The following is a 25,583-nucleotide window of genomic DNA, read 5'->3' on the forward strand; positions in this document are numbered from 1 at the left end:
GATTGGAGGCAGCCGACACCCACAGAAGATTTGTGCTTAGTTCTCCAAGATGTACATAGAACAACCTACCTGCAGAGTTCCTGCACCAACTGTGTGCAAGTCTACCTAGAAAAGGGGGGGGAGGCAACTCAAATATTGATTGGATTTATCTTCATTTACTTTCCATTTTTCTTCTTTTTTTTTTTTTTTTTTTTGTGATAAAAATAAACTATTAACACCTCGATTTCTGAAAGCATTCTTCATTTACAGCATCTCACCTGCTTAAGACTTTTGCACAGTACTGTATACCCCACACTCCCCTCTATATATACACCTCACACTCCCTATAATATATATATATATGCAGGGGGGCATATTTGCTTTTGGGGGGCTCTCTTCTCTAAGTGGGGGGGACGATTTCTACAAGTGGCATGCACTTCTGATTCTGCAGAATTCATTCATCTCAATGTGTCATCTAATCCTTCTCTGTCTCTCCATAGGTATGTGTCCAACTTTGCTTGCAACCATCCAACATTGAAAGCGTGTACCTGCGTTTTCTAGGCTTTGTTTTAATGTGGTATGTTTATTTGTTTATCCAGCTGTAGACTGGTGCTGCTATATGCTTTCTTACCTTAAATTTATAACCATTACAGCCTTTAACCTTTTAGAGGTATCCCCCGGTTATCTGTAGATCTTTCTGAAGTGAAACCCAGTGCCAGCTAACCAGCCCTAATTTATCAATTCCTGATTGCTTAATTGGATAAGCCCCCACCCCAGGTCTAAAAGTATATAAGTGCAGCATCACTTGGGGACAGCACATTTGCAGGGGGGTACATTTGCTTTTTGGGGGGCTCTCTTCTCTAAGTGGGGGGGACGATTTCTACAAGTGGCATGCACTTCTGATTCTGCACTTCAGAGAATGCACAAAGTGAATGAACACAGGAAAGGCTGAGATATACACCACATAGACTGCAGATGATCTCCATCATTTTTTTTTTTTTTTTTTTGTCTCACCTCTTCAGCTCTATCCTGGTAAAATGCACTCTCTGCCACTTCTTCTGACTGCCCTATCCTCCATCCTTAAATTCTCTCTACTTCACCCCTCTTCTCCACCCCACAGCTTATATATATCATCCTCACTTCTGTCCTCACCTTATTACTGCACTCACCGTCTCCTGCTATTTCTAAATCCACATGCACACAAATCCTCCAGGACACTGAGGCACGTCCCTTCATATAAATCACACTCTCATATTACCACCCTCACCTTTCTGCTTTTCCTGGCCTCTGGAGACATATCCCCAAACCCTGGGCCTCCATCTACCCATGCTCAATACACCACATACCCTACACCCTCTGGCTGCAGTCGCAGTCAGCACAATCTAGTTCCTATCTCTCTTCTTCCCAAGACTGGACTCCCTTTCTCTTGTGCCCTTTGGAACGCCCGCTCTGTCTGTAACAAACTCACCTCTCTCCATGACCTTTTCATCGCTAATTCATTTAATCTACTTGCCATCACCGAAACCTGGCTGCACAAATCCGACACTGCGTCTTCTGCTGCCCTATCCCAAGGTGGTCTTCTATGGACTCACTCCCCTAGACCCAACGGACGCAAGGGAGGGGGTGTCGGGATCCTTCTAGCCCCACATAGCTCCTTTCAGGTACTTCAGCCGCCTCCCTCTCTGTACCTCTCCTCATTTGAGGTACACTGCATTCGTCTTTTCTCCCCTGTCTCTCTAAGGATAGCTGTGATTTACCGCCCCCCTGGACCAGTATCAACCTTTCTTGATGACTTCTCCTCCTGGCTACCCTACTTTCTCTCTTCTGAAATCCCCACAATCATTCTCGGCGACTTCAACATCCCTGTTAATACTAACACTCCTACCACTTCCAAACTTCTCAATCTAACCTCCTCCTTTGACCTGAAGCAATGGATACATGCTTCTACTCACTCTGAAGGCAATATCCTTGACCTTGTTTTCTCCCACCTATGCACCCCGCACAACTTTTCCAACAATCCTTTCCCTCTCTCTGATCACTACCTTATTAGTTTCACTCTCTCCCTCTACTCCACCTCCTCTCCCTCCAGCTACCGTACAGTTACCCGCAGAAACCTACGCCATCTCAACCCTTCTCTTCTCTACTCTGCTACCGACCACCTCTATGACAAAATCGCACCCCTGTCCTGCACCAACCTAGCCACTTCTGTCTACAACACTTCACTCTTAGCCTCCCTGGACACATTGGCCCCCCTCACCACACACCGAATCAGGCCCAGACCCCTTCAACCTTGGCAAACAGCTAACACTAGAAGTCTGAAAAAGCATAGCCGTGCTCTTGAGCGCCTATGGCGTAAGACTCGGTCTCAGAATGATTTCAACCAATATAAATCCACCCTCCAAAAATACAATTCCAGTCTCCACAATGCCAAACAGACCTATTTTATCACTCTCATTAACAGCTTGTTATCCCACCCCCGGCAACTCTTCGCTACCTTTAACTCTCTACTCCGTCCTCCACTACCCCCTCCCACCAACTCACTCACTGCCCAGGAGATTGCCAACCACTTCAAACAGAAGATTGACACAATTCGTAAGGAGATCGTTGCTGTTCAGATACCTTCCTCCATGCCTTATGCTTCACGCCCACAAGTGCGATCATTACTTCCCTCATTCAACCCCGCCACTACAGACGAGGTCGCTAAACTACTTGCTAATGTCCACTTAACAACCTGCCCTCTGGATCCTGTTCCCTCGCAAATGCTACGTTCACCTTCTGGCCCTATTCTACACTCTCTAACCCACATCTTCAATCTCTCTCTCTCTTCTGGCATCTTCTCCAACTCTCTAAAACATGCACTAGTCAGCCCCATACTTAAAAAGCCCTCACTGGACCCAACCGATCTGAACAACCTACGCCCTATTTCCTTGCTCCCCTTCTCATCCAAACTCCTCGAACGTCTAGTCTACAACCGACTGTGCGACCACCTTGCCGCGAATAGCCTCCTTGATCCCCTTCAGTCTGGATTTCGGCCTCAACACTCCACTGAAACTGCACTCCTAAAGCTGACAAACGATCTGCTAACGGCCAAAACCAATGGACAGTATTCTGTACTCCTACTTCTGGACCTTTCTGCTGCCTTTGATACGGTTGACCATCCCCTCCTCCTCAAAAAACTCCATGCCTTTGGTCTCCGTGATTCTACTCTTCACTGGTTATCTTCTTACTTATCTAACCGCACCTTTAGCGTTACCTACAATTTTACTTCCTCCTCTCCTCTTCCCTTCTCTGTTGGAGTTCCCCAAGGCTCTGTTCTTGGACCCCTCCTATTTTCAATCTACACCTCCTCTCTAGGTCAGTTGATAGCCTCCCACGGCTTCCAATACCATCTCTACGCTGACGATACCCAAATCTATCTATCCACCCCTCAGCCCTCTCCCTCAGTCTCCTCACGTATCACTAATTTACTATCAGATATATCGGTCTGGATGTCTCACCACTTCCTCAAACTCAATCCATCCAAAACCGAGCTTATAATCTTTCCTCCACCACGTGCCCCTTCCCCTGATTTCTCTGTCAATATCAATGGCATTACCATCAGCCCATCCCCACATGCCAAGGTCTTAGGTGTTGTCCTGGACTCTGAACTCTCCTTCAAACCCCACATCCAATCGCTGTCCAAATCTTGCCGCCTCAGCCTCCGCAACATCTCCAAAATACGCCCCTTTCTAACCAAAGACACAACAAAACTCCTAATTCACTCCCTGGTCATCTCGCGCCTCGACTACTGCAATTCCCTTCTCATTGGCTTACCTCTACACAGGCTATCCCCCCTTCAATCCATCATGAATGCTGCCGCCAGACTCATCCACCTCACCAATCGCTCAGTGTCCGCCGCTCCTCTCTGTCATCCCTCCACTGGCTTCCGCTCACCCAACAAATTAAATTCAAAATACTTACAACATCTTACAAAGCAATCCACAGCCTAGCCCCCAGCTACATCACCAGCCTCATCTCAAAATACCAACCTAATCGCTCTCTTCTTCCTCTCAAAACCTCCTGCTCTCTAGCTCACTCATCACCTCCTCCCATGCTCGCCTCCAGGACTTTTCCAGAGCCTCTCCAATCCTATGGAACTCCTTACCCTTATCTGTCCGATTATCCCCCACTCTATTAGCTTTTAGGCGATCTCTGAAAACCCTCCTCTTCAGAGAAGCCTATCCTACCAACCCCTAACAAATGTACCTCCTTTTTCTCCATCAACCCATCCCCCACGGTTATTGCCTTTTGTTTCACTTGACCCTCCCTTCTAGATTGTAAGCTCTAACGAGCAGGGCCCTCTAGTTCCTCCTGTTTTGAACTGTATTGTAACTGTATTGTCTTCCTTCACATTGTAAAGCGATATACACACACACACACACACTCCCTCCTCTATATACACTTCCCTCTGTATACACCACACACTGACCTCATTGGCTTCCGTTCGATGCACACTTTCTCATAGAGATCGCGCAGGAATGCGGCTGGGCCTTCCTGGGTCACATGACCCGAGCCCAGACGTGACTTGACGTAGCCGACCAACCGGCGCAGGAATCCCAGGAAGTGCTGAGCGTTGCGGATGCAGCCCGGGACGGCCTCTGTAGGGGAGATCAGATTACACGTACATTGAGGTTTTATTGTTCACACCCGGGAAGAGGAGGAACCCGCTCTGGGCGTACCAATAGTGACCTACCTGGGATGGATGAACCTATCAGTATTGATTGTGATTCATGCAACTGTATGACCCCCCCCCCCCTCACCCCCATCATATGAATATTGGATGTCCTACCTTTGAGGATCTCATCTGGTAAGACAGGATTGGCCAGGTAGACGTCCGTCTCTCTGGCGATGTTGGCTTCCCGCAAACCTTCCACCAGCCGGGCGTATTCCTGCTTCAACTTCTGTTCATCCGATTCCTTAATCCTGATTTAGAATGACAATATCGTCATATCCACCGCCCCCTCCTATTGGTCAGCTCCCCCCCCTTCCCCATCCCTAACTGTCCCATACATAGACCACCTCCCCTTATCCACCGCCCCCTCCTATTGGTCAGCTCCCCCCCCTTCCCCATCCCTAACTGTCCCACACATAGACCCCCTCCCCCCATATCCACCGCCCCCTCCTATTGGTCAGCTCCCCCCCTCCCCATCCCTAACTGTCCCACACATAGACCCCCTCCCCCCATATCCACCGCCCCCTCCTATTGGTCAGTTCCTCCCCCTTCCCCATCCCTAACTGCCCCATACATAGACCCCCTTCCCCCATATCCACCGCTCTCTCCTATTGGTCAGTTCCTCCCCCTTCCCCATCCCTAACTGCCCCATACATAGACCCCCTCCCCCCATATCCACCGCCCCCTCCTATTGGTCAGCCCCCCCCTTCCCCAACCCTAACTGCCCCATACATAGACCCCCTCCCCCCATATCCACCGCCCCCTCCTATTGGTCAGTTCCTCCCCCTTCCCCATCCCTAACTGCCCCATACATAGACCCCCTTCCCCCATATCCACCGCCCCCTCCTATTGGTCAGCCCCCCCATTCCCCATCCCTAACTGCCCCATACATAGACCCCCTCCCCCATATCCACCGCTCCCTCCTATTGGTCAGCCTCCCCCCTTCCCCATCCCCAACTGTCCCATACATAGACCCTCCTCCCCATATCCACCGCTCCCTCCTATTAGTCAGCCCCCCCCCCTTTCCCATCCCCAACTGTCCCATACATAGACCCTCCTCCCCATATCCACCGCTCCCTCCTATTAGTCAGCCCCCCCCCCCTTTCCCATCCCCAACTGTCCCATACATAGACCCTCCTCCCCATATCCACCGCTCCCTCCTATTAGTCAGCCCACCCCCTTTCACATCCTTAACTGCCCCATACATAGACCCCCCCCCATATCCACCGCTCCCTCCTATTGGTCAGCCCACCCCCTTTCCCATCCCTAACTGCCCCATACATAGACCCCCTACCCCATATCCACCGCTCCCTCCTATTGGTCAGCCCACCCCCTTTCCCATCCCTAACTGCCCCATACATAGACCCCCCCATATCCACCGCTCCCTCCTATTGGTCAGCCCCCCCCCTTCCCTAACTGTCCCATACATAGACCCCCCATATCCACCGCTCTCTCCTATTGGTCAGCCCCCCCCTTCCTCATCCCTAACTGCCCCATACATAGACCCCCATCCCCATATCCACCGCTCCCTCCTATTGGTCAGCCCACCCCCTTTCCCATCCCTAACTGCCCCATACATAGACCCCCCCCCCCCATATCCACCGCTCCCTCCTATTGGTCAGCCCACCCCCTTTCCCATCCCTAACTGCCCCATACATAGACCCCTCCCCCATATCCACCGCTCCCTCCTATTGGTCAGCCCCCCCCTTCCCTAACTGTCCCATACATAGACCCCCCATATCCACCGCTCTCTCCTATTGGTCAGCCCCCCCCCTCCCCATCCCTAACTGCCCCATACATAGACCCCCCATATCCACCGCCCCCTCCTATTGGTCAGCCCCCCCCCTTCCCCATCCCTAACTGCCCCATACATAGACCCCCCATATCCACCGCCCCCTCCTATTGGTCAGCCCCCCCCTTCCTATCCCTAACTGCCCCATACATAGACCCCCCATATCCACCGCTCCCTCCTATTGGTCAGCCCACCCCCTTTCCCATCCCTAATCGCCCCATACACAGACCCCCCATATCCACCACACTCCCTCCTATTGGTCAGCCCCCCCCTTCCCTAACTGTCCCATACATAGACCCCCCATATCCACCGCTCTCTCCTATTGGTCAGCCCCCCCCTTCCCCATCCCTAACTGCCCCATACATAGACCCCCCATATCCACCGCCCCCTCCTATTGGTCAGCCCCCCCCCCTTCCCCATCCCTAACTGCCCCATACATAGACCCCCCATATCCACCGCCCCCTCCTATTGGTCAGCCCCCCCCTTCCTATCCCTAACTGCCCCATACATAGACCCCCATATCCACCGCTCCCTCCTATTGGTCAGCCCACCCCCTTTCCCATCCCTAATCGCCCCATACACAGACCCCCCATATCCACCACACTCCCTCCTATTGGTCAGCTCCCCCCCTTCCCCATCCCTAACTGTCCCATACATAGACCCCCTCCCCCATATCCACCGCCCCCTCCTATTGGTCAGCCCCCCCTCTCCCCATCCCTAACTGTCCCATACATAGACCCCCCTCCCCCCATATCCACCGCCCCCTCCTATTGGACAGCCCCCCCCCCTTCCCCATCCCTAACTGCCCCATACATAGACCCCCTCCCCATATTCACCGCCCCCTCCTATTGGTCAGCTCCCCCCCCTTCCCATCCCTGACCCATACATAGACCCCCCCCCATATCCAACGCGCTCCCTCCTATTCGTTAGCCAACCCCCTCTTCCCCATCCCTAACTGCCCCATACACAGACCCCACATATCCACCACGCTCCCTCTTATTGGTCAGCCCCCCCCCTTCCCCATCCCTAACTGCCCCATACACAGACCCCCCCATATCCACCATGCTCCCTCCTATTGCTCAGCCCACCCCCTCTTCCCCATCCCTAACTGCACCATACATAGACCCCCCCCCCATATCCACCACGCTCCCTCCTATTGGTCAGCCCCCCTTCCCTTCGCCATCCCCAACTCCCCTATACAAAGCCCCCCCAAATCTACCGATCCCTTCTATTGGTCAGCCCCCCCCTGGTCAGCCCCCCCCTTCATCATACCCAACTGTCCCATACACAGCCCCCCCCATATCCACCGCTCCCACCTATTAGTCAGCCCCTCCTGTCCCTTTGCCATCTCCAACTATCTCATACACAGACCCCCCCATATCCACTCCACTGCTCCCTCCTATAGGTCAGCCCCCCTTTCCTTCTGCCATTCCTAACTGCCCCCTACACAGACCCCCCCCCCAATATTCAACGCTCCCTTCTATTGGTCAGCCCCCCCCTTCCACTCTGCCATTATTCCTAACTGTCCCATACACAGACCCCCCCCATATTCACAGAACTCCTCCCCCAACAGCCAGCCACCCTTCTTACCCTTGTTTCCAAAACCCCTCTCCTACTGGCCAGCCTCCTCTCCCCCTATTCTCCCCCCACCATCCATAAGCCTCTAGCCACCTCCCCACATATACAGACCCCCCTATTATGTACACCGCCATACTCACTTCTGAATGGCATTATGGAGGGTCTCTATGTTATTCTGACAACGTTCCAGAGACTGCCGTGTGATGGTGACACTCATGGAGTCAATGCAGACATTATCTATGAAGATGACAGAAGAGGGTCAGTAAAGAAGAAAGGGATGAAAGTCTGGGGTAAGGGAAGGCAAGCCCGGGGTAAAAAGGGACGAGAGCCCGGGCTAAAAAGGAACTGGAGAGAGTTCAGAGAAGGGCAACAAAAATAATTAGGGGAATGGAGGGCATCAGCTATGAGGAAAGACTACAAGCACTGAACTTATTCTCTCTGGAGAAGAGACGATTGAGGGGGGATATGATATCAATGTACAAATATTGTACTGGTGACCCTAGCATAAGGAACAAACTATTCAGAGAAAGGGAATACAATAAGACACGTGGCCACTCACTAAAACTAGAGGAAAGGCGGTTTAACCTTAAAATACGCAGGGGGTTCTTCACTGTAAGAGCAGTAAGGATGTGGAATTTGTTACGAACCTCAGCATAAAAAGGGTTAAAACCGTTTAGGAGATCTTCCCCTTCCAGAGCTACAGGCACAGCTACTTGCAGGACACCAAACTCCCGAACTGGAAACTAAGGAACGATGCAAACAGTGTAGCTGGAACCTTATGAATGCTGCGTACAGCTGAATAGGAAAAACCATATGACGGGTTTACACTCCTAGCAGTCAAACTGGAACAGCATACAATAAATCCCCCCAATAACGAGACAAAAGCTCCGTGTTGAGGTTAAAACAGGAACAACAACAACAACATTTATTGGAAAAACACAGCACACTTTTATACAGAAATTGGAACATCCTTCCCCCAACAACCGCTTTCCCATTGGTCAATTTCACAGTACCTGCAGTTCCCTATAAGGTCCTCTCCAGCCATGCAAATGAGGGCTCGAAAATGAGTCAGCAGTGATTGGTCAAATAGCTTGACCAGAAGGGCTGCCAGGTGCAAGGAGACAGAAGCCCCAGGGGGCAATCAATGTACACAATAGTCAGACACAGAACAATGGTTCCCTAACGAGCCCTCAATACACATTACTCTGAGTGTCAATACATCCCTTAGCAGACAACAGATGAGATCATTAGCACACCTGACAATAGGTGAATGAAGAGCCCCCTTAGACAGTCCGTCTCCTCAGAACTTCCTGGAATGACCATATTAGGTGTGTACTTCCTGTGCCTTACAGTTTACAGGAATAAGGTTTAGCTTCCAGGATAGAGGCAAGACTCCATTAGCCACATGGTTAAAGAAACACAAAAAGACACAAAAATGCATAACTTCCAGTCTACCGAACAGAACCCCCACATTCAACCCATCCCCAGATAGCCTGGATCTGAGCGCTCAACATATCCAAACAGCGCTCAGATGCCACAAACACAGTCAAATTGCCATGGGGTTTACGTTTAGCATGGGCTGATGAGAGGGTCCATAGTCACATTGCAGGGGGCGAGCAACCAGGCTTCTCCAATGCCCAGTGGCGAGATTGGTCTAGTTACATTTCTCCCCTTTTCCAAACAGACTAACAGGGTATCTGACCTTCTGCTGGTCAGTGCCCTTGTTAGTCCAGCAGCCCACCCACAAAACAGAAACAGCAACAGCAGTACAGCCCACCCAAAATAACTGGTTACTACACCTGGGTAGAAGAGAAATTTGTCCATGTCCAGGTGCCTCACCTTGGCTGTGTGGGGGACTGGTAGACTGCCTTGGTGGGTTGCTGAGTGGGCAGAGACCAGCGGTACTCTGCCCTGTTGCAAACGCTACCACGGAAGTAGCCTGGTTGGAGCCTGGTTGTTGGAGGGGGAGACCGACTGTCTCCCCTTTAGATACACCACCATACTGCGGTAGGGAGAGACCGACTGTCTCCCCTTTAGATAACCCACCATGCTGCGGTAGGGAGAGACCGACTGTCTCCCCTTTAGATAACCCACCATGCTGCTGTGGGGGAAGACCGACTGTCTCCCCTTTGGCTAAACAGCCCTGTTGCTGTGGGATGGAGACTGGGCTCCCAATTCCCAATGAAATATTCTGCCGCTGTGGGATTGAGACTGGGCTCCCAATTCCCAATAAAATACTCTGCCGCTGTGGGATGGAGACTGGGCTCCCAATTCCCAATGAATCCATCTGCTGCTGGGGGACAGGACCAACTGTGTCTGCCCCCTGTAACTCAGCCTGCCGCTGGAGAATGGAGACTGGGCTCCCAATTCCCTGCACTTCACTCGGCTGCTGTGGGATGGAGACTGGGCTCCCAATTCCCAACAAATCAAACTGTCCATGGGGGGAGGGGGTAACAAGCCCCTCTCCCAAATATACTTCTAGCCCCTGGGGAGGGAGACCGACTCTCTCTGCTCCCAATACAGTGTCCTGTTGCTGGGGAAAGGAGACTAGGCTCTCTGTTTCCTGCAGGACACTCTGCTGCTGTGGGATGGAGACTGGGCTCCCAATTCCCAACAAATCAATCTGCTGCTGGGCGACAGGACCGACTGTCTCTGCCCCATGTAACTCAGCCTGCTGCTGGAGAATGGAGACTGGGCTCCCAATTCCCAATAAATAAGGCTGCCGCTGGGGAATGGAGACTGGGTTCTCCTCTTCCCTTAACTGTACCTGCCGCTGGACCGTACCTGCCGCTGCCAACGTGCTAGCTGGCCCTCTCTCTCTGCCCTGTCTAGCAGAGACATGAACACTAAGTTCCTCACGAACCGCTTGGATCTCTCCAGTGGATTGAGTCCGAAGAAGCTCAGCCGTAACCACACCATACGGTCATATTCTTTCAGAGAATATCTGTACTCCACTGCTGGTTCCATCCTGTTGCTTTAAGGGTTGCTGTACTGAGACATGCGTTGCCCCCAACTTGTAAATCCACGGAATGGTGTCTCCTGTAGCTGTCCTTCTGGCTGTGGGAACGATCCCACCGCTGCCACCAATTGTTACGAACCTCAGCGTAAAAAGGGTTAAAACCGTTTAGGAGATCTTCCCCTTCCAGAGCTACAGGCACAGCTACTTGCAGGACACCAAACTCCCGAACTGGAAACCAAGGAACGATGCAAACAGTGTAGCTGGAACCTTATGAATGCTGCGTACAGCTGAATAGGAAAAACCATATGACGGGTTTACACTCCTAGCAGTCAGACTGGAACAGCATACAATAAATCCCCCCAATAACGAGACAAAGCTCCGTGTTGAGGTTAAAACAGGAACAACAACAACATTTATTGGAAGAACACAGCACACTTTTATACACAAATTGGAACATCCTTCCCCCAACAACCGCTTTCCCATTGGTCAATTTCACAGTACCTGCAGTTCCCTATAAGGTCCTCTCCAGCCATGCAAATGAGGGCTCGAAAATGAGTCAGCAGTGATTGGTCAGATAGCTTGACCAGAAGGGCTGCCAGGTGCAAGGAGACAGAAGCCCCAGGGGGCAATCAATGTACACAATAGTCAGACACAGAACAATGGTTCCCTAACGAGCCCTCAATACACATTACTCTGACAATAGGTGAATGGAGAGCCCCTTCAGACAGTCTGTCTCCTCAGAACTTCCTGGAATGGCCATATTAGGAGTGGACTTCCTGTGCCTTACAGTTTACAGGAATAAGGTTTAGCTTCCAGGATAGAGGCAAGACTCCATAAGCCACATGGTTAAAGAAACACAAAAAGACACATAAATGCATAACTCCCAGTCTACCGAACAGAACCCCCACATTTAACCCATCCCCAGATAGCCTGGATCTGAGCGCTCAACATATCCAAACAGCGCTCAGATGCCACAAAAACAGTCAAATTGCCATGGGGTTTACGTTTAGCATGGGCTGATGAGAGGGTCCATAGTCACATTGCAGGGGGCGAGCAACCAGGCTTCTCCAATGCCCAGTGGCGAGATTGGTCTCGTCACAGAATTCTCTTCCACAAGCAGTGGTATCAGCAGGGAACATCGATAGTTTCAAAAAACTATTAGATGGGCACCTTAAAGACCACAACATACATGGGTATTCAATGTACAACATAGAGGGGGTATACAATGTACAACATACAGGGGGTATACAATGTACAACATACAGGGGGTATACAATGTACAACATACAGGGGGTATACAATGTACAACATACAGGGGTATACAATGTACAACATACAGGGATATACAATGTACAACATACAGGGGGTATACAATGTACAACATACAGGGGTATACAATGTACAACATACAGGGGGTATACAATGTACAACATACAGGGGGTATACAATGTACAACATACAGGGGGTATACAATGTACAACATACAGGGGTATACAATGTACAGTTAACAGCAAACACACACACACATATCATAGGTTGAACTGGATGGACTGATGTCTTTTTTTCAACCTCCCTAACTATGTAACTATAAAGGGACGAGAGCCCGGGGTAAAGGGGACGAGAGTCTGAGGAAAGGTGAATGGAGGAGTATGGGGTAAGGGAAGGGTAGTGCAGGGTGAATGGAGGAGTATGGGGTAAGGGAAGGGAATGCTGTGACCTCGCAGGACTCACCGATATTATGCGCCTCATCGAAGACCACAACGGATTTCTTGGCCAGCTCCCGGGAGACCTGGTCAGCGATCTTGGGATCCAGCAGGTAGTGGTAGCTGTACACCACCACATTACACTGCGAGAGCTGCACACAAAGTCACACGATTATCCTCCCCCTTCCCCCGCACACAAAGTCACATGATTATCCTCCCCCTTCCCCCGCACACAAAGTCACATGATTACCCTCCCCTTTCCCCCCGCACACGGCAAACACATGAAGAGAATACTCACAGCGTGACGGGCGAGGAAATACGGACACCAGCCCCGCTGTCGCCCTAATGTCCGGAGATCGTCTAAGTTATAGATCCCTGGAGGGAGGGGCGTCTCTCGGCCAATAGAATCAAATTCCTAAAAAGAGGAAATTCCATCACTTTCTGCTGAATAGAAAATCTTCCAACACTTATTATTACTATCCCAAACCGATCCAATCTCCAACCAGATCCCAGATCTACCCACTGAGCTCCAAATCCCCAACCAGATCCCAGATCTATCCACTGAGCTCCAAATCCCCAACCAGATCCCAGATCTATCCACTGAGCTCCAAATCACTTACCAGATCCCAGATCTACCCACTGAGCTCCAAATCCCCAACCAGATCCCAGATCTACCCACTGAGCTCCAAATCCCCAACCAGATCCCAGATCTACCCACTGAGCTCCAATTCCCCAACCAGATCCCAAGTCTACCCACTGAGCTCCAAATACCCAACCAGATCCCAGATCTATCCACTGAGCTCCAAATCCCCAACCAGATCCCAGATCTACCCACTGAGCTCCAAATCCCCAACCAGATCCCAGATCTACCCACTGAGCTCCAAATCCCCAACCAGATCCCAGATCTACCCACTGAGCTCCAAATCCCCAACCAGATCCCAGATCTACCCACTGAGCTCCAAATCCCGAACCAGATCCCAGATCTACCCACTGAGCTCCAAATCCCCAACCAGATCCCAAGTCTACCCACTGAGCTCCAAATACCCAACCAGATCCCAGATCTATCCACTGAGCTCCAAATCCCCAACCAGATCCCAGATCTACCCACTGAGCTCCAAATCCCCAACCAGATCCCAGATCTACCCACTGAGCTCCAAATCCCCAACCAGATCCCAGATCTACCCACTGAGCTCCAAATCCCCAACCAGATCCCAGATCTATCCACTGAGCTCCAAATCCCCAACCAGATCCCAGATCTATCCACTGAGCTCCAAATCCCCAACCAGATCTCGGATCTATCCACTGAGCTCCAAATCCCCAACCAGATCCCAGATCTACCCACTGAGCTCCAAATCCCCAACCAGATGCCAGATCTACCGACTGAGCTCCAAATCCCCAACCAGATCCCAGATCTATCCACTGAGCAACAAATCACCAACCAGATCTCGGATCTATCCACTGAGCTCCAAATCTCCAACCAGATCCCAGATCTACCCACTGAGCTCCAAATCCCCAACCAGATCTCAGATCTTCCCACTGAGCTCAAAATCCCCAACCAGATCCCAGATCTACCCACTGAGCTCCAAATCACTTACCAGATCCCAGATCTACCCACTGAGCTCCAAATCCCCAACCAGATCCCAGATCTACCCACTGAGCTCCAAATCACTTACCAGATCCCAGATCTATCCACTGAGCTCCAAATCCCCAACCAGATCCCAGATCTACCCACTGAGCTCCAAATCACTTACCAGATCCCAGATCTATCCACTGAGCTCCAAATCTCCAACCAGATCCCAGATCTATCCACTGAGCTTAAAATGACCAGTCAGATATCAGAATAACTCTGTGCTCCAAATCACTAACCAGATCCCAGGATCTACTTTCTCAGCCCCAAGTTGCCAACCGCATCCCAGGTCTACCTTGGTGCTTTAAATCACCAACCAGATCCCAGATCTACCTTCTGACTACCAGATCACCAAACCAATCTTATATCTTCCCTCTGAGCTCTAAATCCACAACCAGATCCCAGATCTACTGATCGTCCAAACTTCCTTCTCCAGACCACTTACCAGATCCCTATCCTCCTCCTATTCCCTCCCAGATCCCAGATCTCCTACCTCATAGAAGCGGCAGGAGGGGATGGTGGGATCTCTCTGTCTTTGAGCTCGGATGAAGGAAGCTGTGAGACTGTGACATCGGCCGTCCACCTCCTTCCCGAACCGCAGCGCACTGACCTGGAGGAGGAGGAGACACAGAGTGCGACATTCAGAACTATGCACACGCCCACACATCAATGTACCCACCCCTGAGGGCCACACAATCTACCACAGGGCCGCAGGAGGATGTCCCCATCCCTGGGGCCACACAAACTACCACAGGGCCGCAGGAGGATGTCCCCACCCCTAGGGAGCCACCCACTCTACCAAAGGGACCCAGGATGATGTCCCCACCCCTAGGGGGCCACACACACTACCACAGGGCCGCAGGATAATGTCCCCATCCCTGGGGGGCCACACACTACCACAGGGCCCCAGGATGATGTCCCCATCCCTGGGGGCCACACACTACCACAGGGCCCCAGGATAATGTCCCCACCCCTGGGGGCCACACAATCTACCACAGGACCCCAGGAGGATGTCCCCACCCCTGGGGGCCACACATTCTACCACAGGGCGCCAGGATGATGTTCTCACCTCTCAAGGCCACACACTCTACCACAGGGCCCCAGGATGATGCCCCAAACCCTGGGGCCACACATACTACCACAGGGCTCCAGGATGATGTATTTACCTCCTGGGGCCACAAAGGCCACCACAGGGCCCCAGGATGATGTACTCAGATCTTACAGGCACACTCTACCGCAGGGCCCCAGGATGATGTCCCCATCCCTAGGGCCACACACTCTACCACAGGGCTCCAACATGATGTACTAACCTCTCAGGGCCATATACAGCACTATAGGGCCCCAAGATGATGTACTCAGATCTTACAGGCACACTCTACCACAGGACCCCAAGATGATGTACCCATCTCCTGGGGCCCCACACTCTACCACAGGACCCTAGGATGGTGTATTTACCTCTCAGGGCCACGCACTCTACCACATGGCCCCAGGATGATGTACAATCCTCCCAGGGATACACACTTTACCACAGGGCCTCAGTATGATGTACTAACCTCCTGGGGCCCTACCACTGGGCAGTGGGATAATGTACTCACCTCTTAGGGCCACACTCTACCACGGGGCCCTAGGATAATGTACTCACCTCTTAGGGCCACACTCTACCACGGGGCCCTAAGTTGATGTACTCACCTCTGGATTGACACAAAGGTTGCGGCGGGAGCTTAGCGCCAGAGCCAGGAAGTTGAGCGTTTCCCCGGTCTGGGATTGGATGTACTCAATCAGCTTCCTCAGTTCCTCCACCACCTGCAGAAAGCCAAAAAAGTCATGACTCATCCATTATGGCGGCCGGTCACATGACAGCGGAGACACATCCATCATGGCGGCCGGTCACATGACAGCGGAGACACATTTATCATGGCGGCCAGTCACATGACAGTGGAGACACATCGAGTCATGGCTCATCCATCATGGCAGCCAGTCACATGACAGCGGACACACATCCATCATGGCGGCCGGTCACATGACAGCGGACACACATCCATCATGGCGGCCGGTCACATGACAGCAGACACACATCCATCATGGCGGCCGGTCACATGACAGCAGACACACATCCATCATGGCGGCCGGTCACATGACAGTGGACACACATCCATCATGGCGGCCGGTCACATGACAGTGGACACACATCCATCATGGCGGCCGGTCACATGACAGTGGAGACACATCCATCATGGCGGCCGGTCACATGACAGTGGACACACATCCATCATGGCGGCCGGTCACATGACAGTGGACACACATCCATCATGGCGGCCGGTCACATGACAGCGGACACACATCCATCATGGCGGCCGGTCACATGACAGTGGACACACCCACCTTCTCTATCTCAGGGACGGTCCGGGAGCAGTAGATCAGCTTCGTCACTTCCAGAGGAAACGTCTGCAACACAGAACACACCATCAGTATGACCTCCGACCTACACCCGGGGGGGGGAGGGGGGGGGGACACTCACCCTCTGATAGGCCACGATGAGTGACAGCAGCGAGACCGTCTTCCCTGTCCCCGAGGGCATCTCCAGCACGCCGTGACCCTGCGCCAAACAAAGTAGACGGGTGACACACGGGAACCTCCGACCTCTGACATCTGTACAAATCATAGACACGTCCCCCCTCCAACTATATATACAGAGATCTCCCCTCCCCCTATATATACAGAGATCTCCCCTCCCCCTATATATACAGAGATCCCCCCTCCCCCTATATATACAGAGATCTCCCCTCCCCCTATATATACAGAGATCCCCCTCCCCCTATATATACAGAGATCTCCCCTCCCCCTATATATACAGAGATCTCCCCTCCCCCTATATATACAGAGATCCCCCCTCCCCCTATATATACAGAGATCTCCCCTCCCCCTATATATACAGAGATCCCCCCCTCCCCCTATATATACAGAGATCTCCCCTCCCCCTATATATACAGAGATCCCCCTCCCCCTATATATACAGAGATCTCCCCTCCCCCTATATATACAGAGATCTCCCCTCCCCCTATATATACAGAGATCCCCCCTCCCCCTATATATACAGAGATCTCCCCTCCCCCTATATATACAGAGATCCCCCTCCCCCTATATATACAGAGATCTCCCCTCCCCCTATATATACAGAGATCTCCCCTCCCCCTATATATACAGAGATCCCCCTCCCCCTATATATACAGAGATCTCCCCTCCCCCTATATATACAGAGATCCCCCCTCCCCCTATATATACAGAGATCCCCCCTCCCCCTATATATACAGAGATCCCCCTCCCCCTATATATACAGATCCCCCCTCCCCCTATATATACAAAGATCTCCCCTCCCCCTATATATACAGAGATCTCCCCTCCCCCTATATATATACAGAGATCTCCCCTCCCCCTATATATACAGATCCCCCCTCCCCCTATATATACAGAGATCTCCCCTCCCCCTATATATACAGAGATCCCCCTCCCCCTATATATATACACAGAGATCCCCCTCCCCCTATATATACAGAGATCCCCCTCCCCCTATATATACAGAGATCTCCCCTCCCCCTATATATACAGAGATCCCCCCTCCCCCTATATATACAGAGATCCCCCTCCCCCTATATATATACACAGAGATCCCCCTCCCCCTATATATACAGAGATCCCCCCTCCCCCTATATATACACAGAGATCCCCCTCCCCCTATATATACAGAGATCCCCCCTCCCCCTATATATATACACAGAGATCCCCCTCCCCCTATATATACAGAGATCTCCCCTCCCCCTATATATACAGAGATCCCCCTCCCCCTATATATACAGAGACCCCCCCTCCCCCTATATATACAGAGATCTCCCCTCCCCCTATATATACAGAGACCCCCCCTCCCCCTATATATACAGAGATCTCCCCTCCCCCTATATATACAGAGATCTCCCCTCCCCCTATATATATATATATATATATATATATATATATACACATACATACATACAATCTAAAGCTGTATATAGACCCCTCCCCCTCACCTTGGCGTCCAGCGTCCTCTTCAGCTCCAGCATGTAGGAGTATTGCTCGGGGTAGATGAACTCATAGGGGAAATAAACCAACAATCCCTCTATGTTCAGCCTGCAGACAACAATAATAAATCTCATTTCCATTATTCATTCTATTCCACTAGATGGCAGCGTTTCCCCTCTCTGTTCTTCCTATGCGGGCCTTTGTTTTCTCTCCTAATGAGTGTGTGCAGATAGCAGCCAGCTTCCTCAGCATCTATAGGTGATCTTACGATAAGACCCCCCATAGGTGACCCTACGATAAGACCCCCCTATAGGTGACCCTACGATAAGACCCCCTATAGGTGATCCTACGATAAGACCCCCCTATAGGTGACCCTACGATAAGACCCCCCTATAGGTGACCCTACGATAAGACCCCCCTATAGGTGACCCTACGATAAGACCCCCCTATAGGTGACCCTACGATAAGACCCCCCTATAGGTGACCCTACGATAAGACCCCCCTATAGGTGACCCTACGATAAGACCCCCCTATAGGTGATCCTACGATAAGACCCCCCTATAGGTGATCCTACGATAAGACCCCCCTATAGGTGATCCTACGATAAGACCCCCTATAGGTGATCCTATGATAAGACTCCCCTATAGGTGATCCTACGATAAGACTCCCCTATAGGTGATCCTATGATAAGACCCCCCTATAGGTGATCCTACGATAAGACCCCCCCTATAGTTGATCCTACGATAAGACCCCCCTATAGGTGATCCTACGATAAGACCCCCCTATAGGTGATCCTACGATAAGACCCCCTATAGGTGATCCTATGATAAGACTCCCCTATAGGTGATCCTACGATAAGACCCCCCCCTATAGGTGATCCTATGATAAGACCCCCCCTATAGGTGATCCTACGATAAGACCCCCCCCTATAGGTGATCCTACGATAAGACCCCCCTATAGGTGATCCTACGATAAGACCCCCCTATAGGTGATCCTATGATAACTCTTACATATAGGTGTTCCTATCATAAGATGTACCTATAGGTGATCCTACAATAATACTCCCCTATAGGTGATCCTACAATAATACTCCCCTATAGGTGATCCTATGGTAAGACTCCCCTACAGGTGCTCCTACGGTAAGACTCCCCTATAGGTGATCCTACGGTAAGACTCCCCTATAGGTGATCCTACGGTAAGACTCCCCTATAGGTGATCCTATGATAATACTCCCCCCATAGATGATCCTATGATAAGACTCCCCTATAGGTGATCTTATGATAAGGCTTCCCTATAGGTGATCCTATGATAAGACTCCTCTATAGGGACTGTATATACCTCCTAAACTTGCACCATTTAGGAGATCTTTACTTTGCATGCCGCCCGTGCCGTGACCGGTGGCCAGACATGGGAGTAAGTCACACGTGCAAGTCTCAAGTTACTGTGGCGAAAAGCAAGCAAGTCGAGTCCCTGCTAGAAGTCAAGCAAGTAAAAGTCATTTATTTTGGTCAAGTCACAAATCAAGTCAGAATATTGATCTACCCCAATTTTCACCTTTAAATCAGTTAAAAGTCAGTGGTCAGGGTCAGTGGTCAGGGTCAGTGGTCAGGGTCAGTGGTCAGGGTCAGTGGTCAGGGTCAGTGGTCAGGGTCAGTGGTCAGGGTCAGTGGTCAGTGGTCAGGGTCAGTGGTCAGGGTCAGTGGTCAGTGGTCAGGGTCAGTGGTCAGTGTCAGTGGTCAGGGTCAGTGGTCAGTGGTCAGTGGTCAGGGTCAGGGGTCAGGGGTCAGGGTCAGGGGTCAGTGGTGAGTGGTCAGGATCAGTGGTCAGGGTCAGTGGTCAGGGTCAGTGGTCAGTGGTCAGGGTCAGTGGTGACTGGTCAGGGTCAGTGGTCAGTGGTCAGTGGTCAGGGTCAGTGGTCAGGGTCAGTGGTCAGTGGTCAGGGTCAGTGGTCAGGGTCAGGGGTCAGGAAAGGTTTTTTTTTTCATTTTCAACATTAACAAAACTGCTTAATGCTTTTTCCTTGGCATATTAAAGAAACACTTTGAATGCCCAAACAGCTCAAAATCCTTCGTCCGGTCATCAACGCCACAGACACTAAAAACATGTTAAGTATTTCCATTGTTGAACAGCCAGTGTCCTAAAAATCAGAACACGCTGAGGGGTTTTAGGTGACTGAGGTGTCAGAAACATAACAGGAATTCATTTTTCTTTAACACATCTTGAGAAAATGCAAATATTTAATAACTTAAAGTAAAGTCATTTCGAGTCATATGTCTCAAGTCAAAGTCAAGTCGAGTCTTTTATTAATTTTAATCGAGCAAGTCTGAAGTCCTCAAACTGGTGACTCAAGTCATGTGACTCGAATCCCCCACCTCTGCCGGTGGCTCCTGTTTGCATGTGCGGGAGTGACTTAATCGCGGCTCTGGCCAATCAGATGGCCGGAGGACGTGAACCCGGAAGGAAGATGGCCGAACATGTTGGCTGTGTGAGTGGGCGGTGCTGCGGGGACTTCGTTGGAAGGTATTTCATAATGAGCGACTATGAGATGCACCCCGCACATTATATCTTAGTCTCTGTCTCTTTAAGATGGCGCCCCTGTCCTATAAATGGCTGATACACGTGATGATACATCGCCTCAGACTATCCCCAGACAATGTACTTTGTGACGAAACGCGTAGGATGGGGCCTACAACAGTGACATCATCACGTGACTCCTATCCGATTGGTTGGTGGCTTGTTTGAGCCCGGAGGAACGCCGTATGCGCTTGCTGTTTGATTTATTTGTGCTTTTATGCTGTTATAAACTACAGGAAATTGTAGGTGCAATCATTTACTTTATTAACCACTTCTGGACTGGAAGATTCCCCCCCTTAACCACTTTAGGACCGCCTGTCGCAGTTTTACTGCCGCAGGCAGCCCCTCTTGCGCAAACCGATGTAGCCCTACGTCAGTCGCACGCCATTGCTCCACGCTGAGAGAGAAGGACGGTCGGATGTTGTAAACAAAGCTGACCGTTCTTCTCCCTGGAATTATCACAGAGCTCCTTCTATATAAGATCACGTCTTTATGGTCATTCCACAAGCCACGCCTAAGGGAGAGCAACTTCCCTGCGCCTGAGGGAGAGCAACTTCCCTGCGCCTGAGGGAGAGCAACTTCCCTGCGCCTGAGGGAGAGCAACTTCCCTGCGCCTGAGGGAGAGCAACTTCCCTGCGCCTGAGGGAGAGCAACTGCCCTGCGCCTGAGGGAGAGCAACTTCCCTGCGCCTGAGGGAGAGCAACTTCCCTGCGCCTGAGGGAGAGCAACTGCCCTGCGCCTGAGGGAGAGCAACTTCCCTGCGCCTGAGGGAGAGCAACTTCCCTGCGCCTGAGGGAGAGCAACTTCCCTGCGCCTGAGGGAGAGCAACTTCCCTGCGTCTGAGGGAGAGCAACTTCCCTGCGCCTGAGGGAGAGCAACTTCCCTGCGCCTGAGGGAGAGCAACTTCCCTGCGCCTGAGGGAGAGCAACTGCCCTGCGCCTGAGGGAGAGCAACTGCCCTGCGCCTGAGGGAGAGCAACTGCCCTGCGCCTGAGGGAGAGCAACTTCCCTGCGCCTGAGGGAGAGCAACTTCCCTGCGCCTAAGGGAGAGCAACTTCCCTGCGGTCATCACCTCCATCCATCACCTCCCACTCTCCCTCACCTCCTCATTCCCCTCCTCCCTCCCTCCCCTCCTCCCTCCCCTCCTCACTTCGTCACTCACTCACCTACTCCCTTCCTCACCTCAACTCCTCCCTCACTCACATCCTCATCCATTCACCTCCTCACTCCCTTACTTTCTTCCTCATCTCAGCTCCCCTCCTCCCCCACCTCCTCCCTCCCTCATCTGCGCTGAATTTTCTGTATGGATCAAATGCACACGGGGCATTTTTACAGCGGCTGCATTGGGTTTCAGACGGGTTTTTTTTTCTGTCCCCAGTAAACTCCCCGGCATGTTCTCCTATGTCTCCCCGGCATGTTCTCCTATGTCTCCCCGGCATGTCCTCCTATGTCTCCCCGGCATGTCCTCCTATGTCTCCCCGGCATGTTCTCCTATGTCTCCCCGTCTCCCCGGCATGTTCTCCCATGTCTCCCCGGCATGTTCTCCCATGTCTCCCCGGCATGTTCTCCCATGTCTCCCCGGCATGTTCTCCTATGTCTCCCCGGCATGTTCTCCTATGTCTCCCCGGCATGTTCTCCTATGTCTCCCCAGCATGTTCTCCTATGTCTCCCCGGCATGTTCTCCTATGTCTCCCCAGCATGTTCTCCTATGTCTCCCCGGCATGTTCTCCTATGTCTCCCCAGTATGTTCTCCTATGTCTCCCCGGCATGTTCTCCTATGTCTCCCCAGCATGTTCTCCTATGTCTCCCCGGCATGTTCTCCTATGTCTCCCCGGCATGTTCTCCTATGTCTCCCCAGCATGTTCTCCTATGTCTCCCCGGCATGTTCTCCTATGTCTCCCCGGCATGTTCTCCTATGTCTCCCCAGCATGTTCTCCTATGTCTCCCCGGCATGTTCTCCTATGTCTCCCCGGCATGTTCTCCTATGTCTCCCCGGCATGTTCTCCTATGTCTCCCCGGCATGTTCTCCTATGTCTCCCCGGCATGTTCTCCTATGTCTCCCCGGCGTGTTCTGTATCCTGTCCTGTTTGTATGGGGGGGGAGGACTTCCTTTACACAATCTTCTTCTTCCACATTCCATACTTCAGATTTATTCTTATTTCCGATCAATGATCAATCCATCACCCCGTCATCTGTCACCTTCCATCCATCACCCCGTCATCTGTCACCCTCCATCCATCATCCCGTCATCTGTCACCCTCCATCCATCACCCCGTCATCCGTCACCTTCCATCCATCACCCCGTCATCTGTCACCTTCCATCCATCACCCCGTCATCTGTCACCCTCCATCAATCACCCCGTCATCTGTCACCCTCCTTCCATCACCCCGTCATCTGTCACCCTCCATCAATCACCCCGTCATCTGTCACCCTCCATCAATCTCCCCGTCATCTGTCACCCTCCATCAATCTCCCCGTCATCTGTCACCTTCCATCCATCACCCGTCATCTGTCACCCTCCATCCATCACCCCGTCATCTGTCACCCTCCATCCATCACCCGTCATCTGTCACCCTCCATCCATCACCCCGTCATCTGTCACCCTCCATCCATCACCCGTCATCTGTCACCCTCCATCCATCACCCCGTCATCTGTCACCCTCCATCCATCACCCGGCATCTGTCACCCTCCATCCATCACCCCGTCATCTGTCACCTTCCATCCATCACCCCGTCATCTGTCACCCTCCATCCATCACCCGTCATCTGTCACCCTCCATCCATCACCCGTCATCTGTCACCCTCCATCCATCACCACGTCATCTGTCACCCTCCATCCATCACCACGTCATCTGTCACCTTCCATCCATCACCCTGTCATCTGTCACCTTCCATCCATCACCCGTCATCTGTCACCCTCCATCAATCTCCCCGTCATCTGTCACCTTCCATCCATCACCCTGTCATCTGTCACCCTCCATCAATCTCCCCGTCATCTGTCACCTTCCATCCATCACCCCGTCATCTGTCACCCTCCATCCATCACCCTGTCATCTGTCACCCTCCATCCATCACCACGTCATCTGTCACCTTCCATCCATCACCCCGTCATCTGTCACCCTCCATCCATCACCCGTCATCTGTCACCCTCCATCCATCACCCCGTCATCTGTCACCTTCCATCCATCACCCTGTCATCTGTCACCTTCCATCCATCACCCCGTCATCTGTCACCTTCCATCCATCACCCGTCATCTGTCACCCTCCATCAATCTCCCCGTCATCTGTCACCTTCCATCCATCACCCCGTCATCTGTCACCTTCCATCCATCACCCCATCATCTGTCACCCTCCATCCATCACCCCGTCATCTGTCACCTTCCATCCATCACCCGTCATCTGTCACCCTCCATCAATCTCCCCGTCATCTGTCACCTTCCATCCATCACCCTGTCATCTGTCACCCTCCATCAATCTCCCCGTCATCTGTCACCTTCCATCCATCACCCCGTCATCTGTCACCCTCCATCCATCACCCTGTCATCTGTCACCCTCCATCCATCACCACGTCATCTGTCACCTTCCATCCATCACCCCGTCATCTGTCACCCTCCATCCATCACCCTGTCATCTGTCACCCTCCATCCATCACCACGTCATCTGTCACCCTCCATCCATCACCACGTCATCTGTCACCTTCCATCCATCACCCTGTCATCTGTCACCTTCCATCCATCACCCCGTCATCTGTCACCCTCCATCCATCACCCGTCATCTGTCACCCTCCATCCATCACCCGTCATCTGTCACCCTCCATCCATCACCCCGTCATCTGTCACCTTCCATCCATCTCCCCGTCATCTGTCACCTTCCATCCATCACCCGTCATCTGTCACCTTCCATCCATCACCCCGTCATCTGTCACCCTCCATCCATCACCCCGTCATCTGTCACCTTCCATCCATCACCCCATCATCTGTCACCCTCCATCCATCACCCCGTCATCTGTCACCTTCCATCCATCACCCCATCATCTGTCACCCTCCATCCATCACCCCGTCATCTGTCACCCTCCATCAATCTCCCCGTCATCTGTCACCCTCCATCAATCTCCCCGTCATCTGTCACCCCGCACACAAAGGTAGGTCTCGGTGTCAGGTTGGGGGTTGTAGTGAGGGGTCAGTATTGGGGGAAGGGAGGGGTCAGTATTGGGGGGAGGGTCAGTATATTGGGGGGGAGGGGAAGACTCCCCATCATCCCGCATAATAATAATCACACAGCTCGGTACTCACTTCATCTTGTCTGTGGCTCCGCGTCCTCCGCTCTGACCCCGCCTACTTCTCCTGATCACCGCTTTGTCCCTCTTCTCATTGGACGTCCCACCACGTGACCGAGAAGAGGCGAGCGTGCCGCCGCCATGATTGTTATGGGCGGGGAAAAATCACGGTGTACTGTAAGAAATACCTAAACTCGTCACTTCCTGTCAGGAGGCTGGCGCAGGGTCCAGGGAACTGTTAAAGCGGCGATCAAGGCGGCGGGTCCATCAATTCCTTATCTGGAACAACGGGACCTATGTCTGTGCGATCCCGGCATGCACCTGGCGATCC

The 25,583-nt window shown here is 52.0% G+C and overlaps 1 protein-coding gene across 1 annotated transcript in view; it reads right to left on the reverse strand.

The window, feature by feature from the left end:
- The window catches only part of ERCC2 (ERCC excision repair 2, TFIIH core complex helicase subunit), a 36,298-nt gene extending 10,989 nt beyond the window's left edge, over nt 1–25,309 (reverse strand). Inside the window, exons 1-11 of the mRNA XM_082263427.1 lie at nt 25,269–25,309; nt 18,411–18,510; nt 16,868–16,945; nt 16,732–16,794; nt 16,039–16,152; nt 14,843–14,959; nt 13,021–13,137; nt 12,751–12,874; nt 8,201–8,297; nt 4,808–4,941; nt 4,448–4,616 (exon numbers count right to left, since the gene is read on the reverse strand). Of these exons, the coding sequence (XP_082119553.1) occupies nt 4,448–4,616; nt 4,808–4,941; nt 8,201–8,297; nt 12,751–12,874; nt 13,021–13,137; nt 14,843–14,959; nt 16,039–16,152; nt 16,732–16,794; nt 16,868–16,945; nt 18,411–18,510; nt 25,269–25,273 (1,118 nt within the window). The 5' untranslated portion in view covers nt 25,274–25,309. The remainder of the gene's footprint in view (nt 1–4,447; nt 4,617–4,807; nt 4,942–8,200; nt 8,298–12,750; nt 12,875–13,020; nt 13,138–14,842; nt 14,960–16,038; nt 16,153–16,731; nt 16,795–16,867; nt 16,946–18,410; nt 18,511–25,268) is intronic.
- Nucleotides 25,310–25,583: the final 274 nt, after the last annotated feature.

This window comes from Pelophylax lessonae (genome assembly GCF_965119305.1).
Source record: "Pelophylax lessonae genome assembly, chromosome: 7".
NCBI lineage: Eukaryota > Metazoa > Chordata > Amphibia > Anura > Ranidae > Pelophylax > Pelophylax lessonae.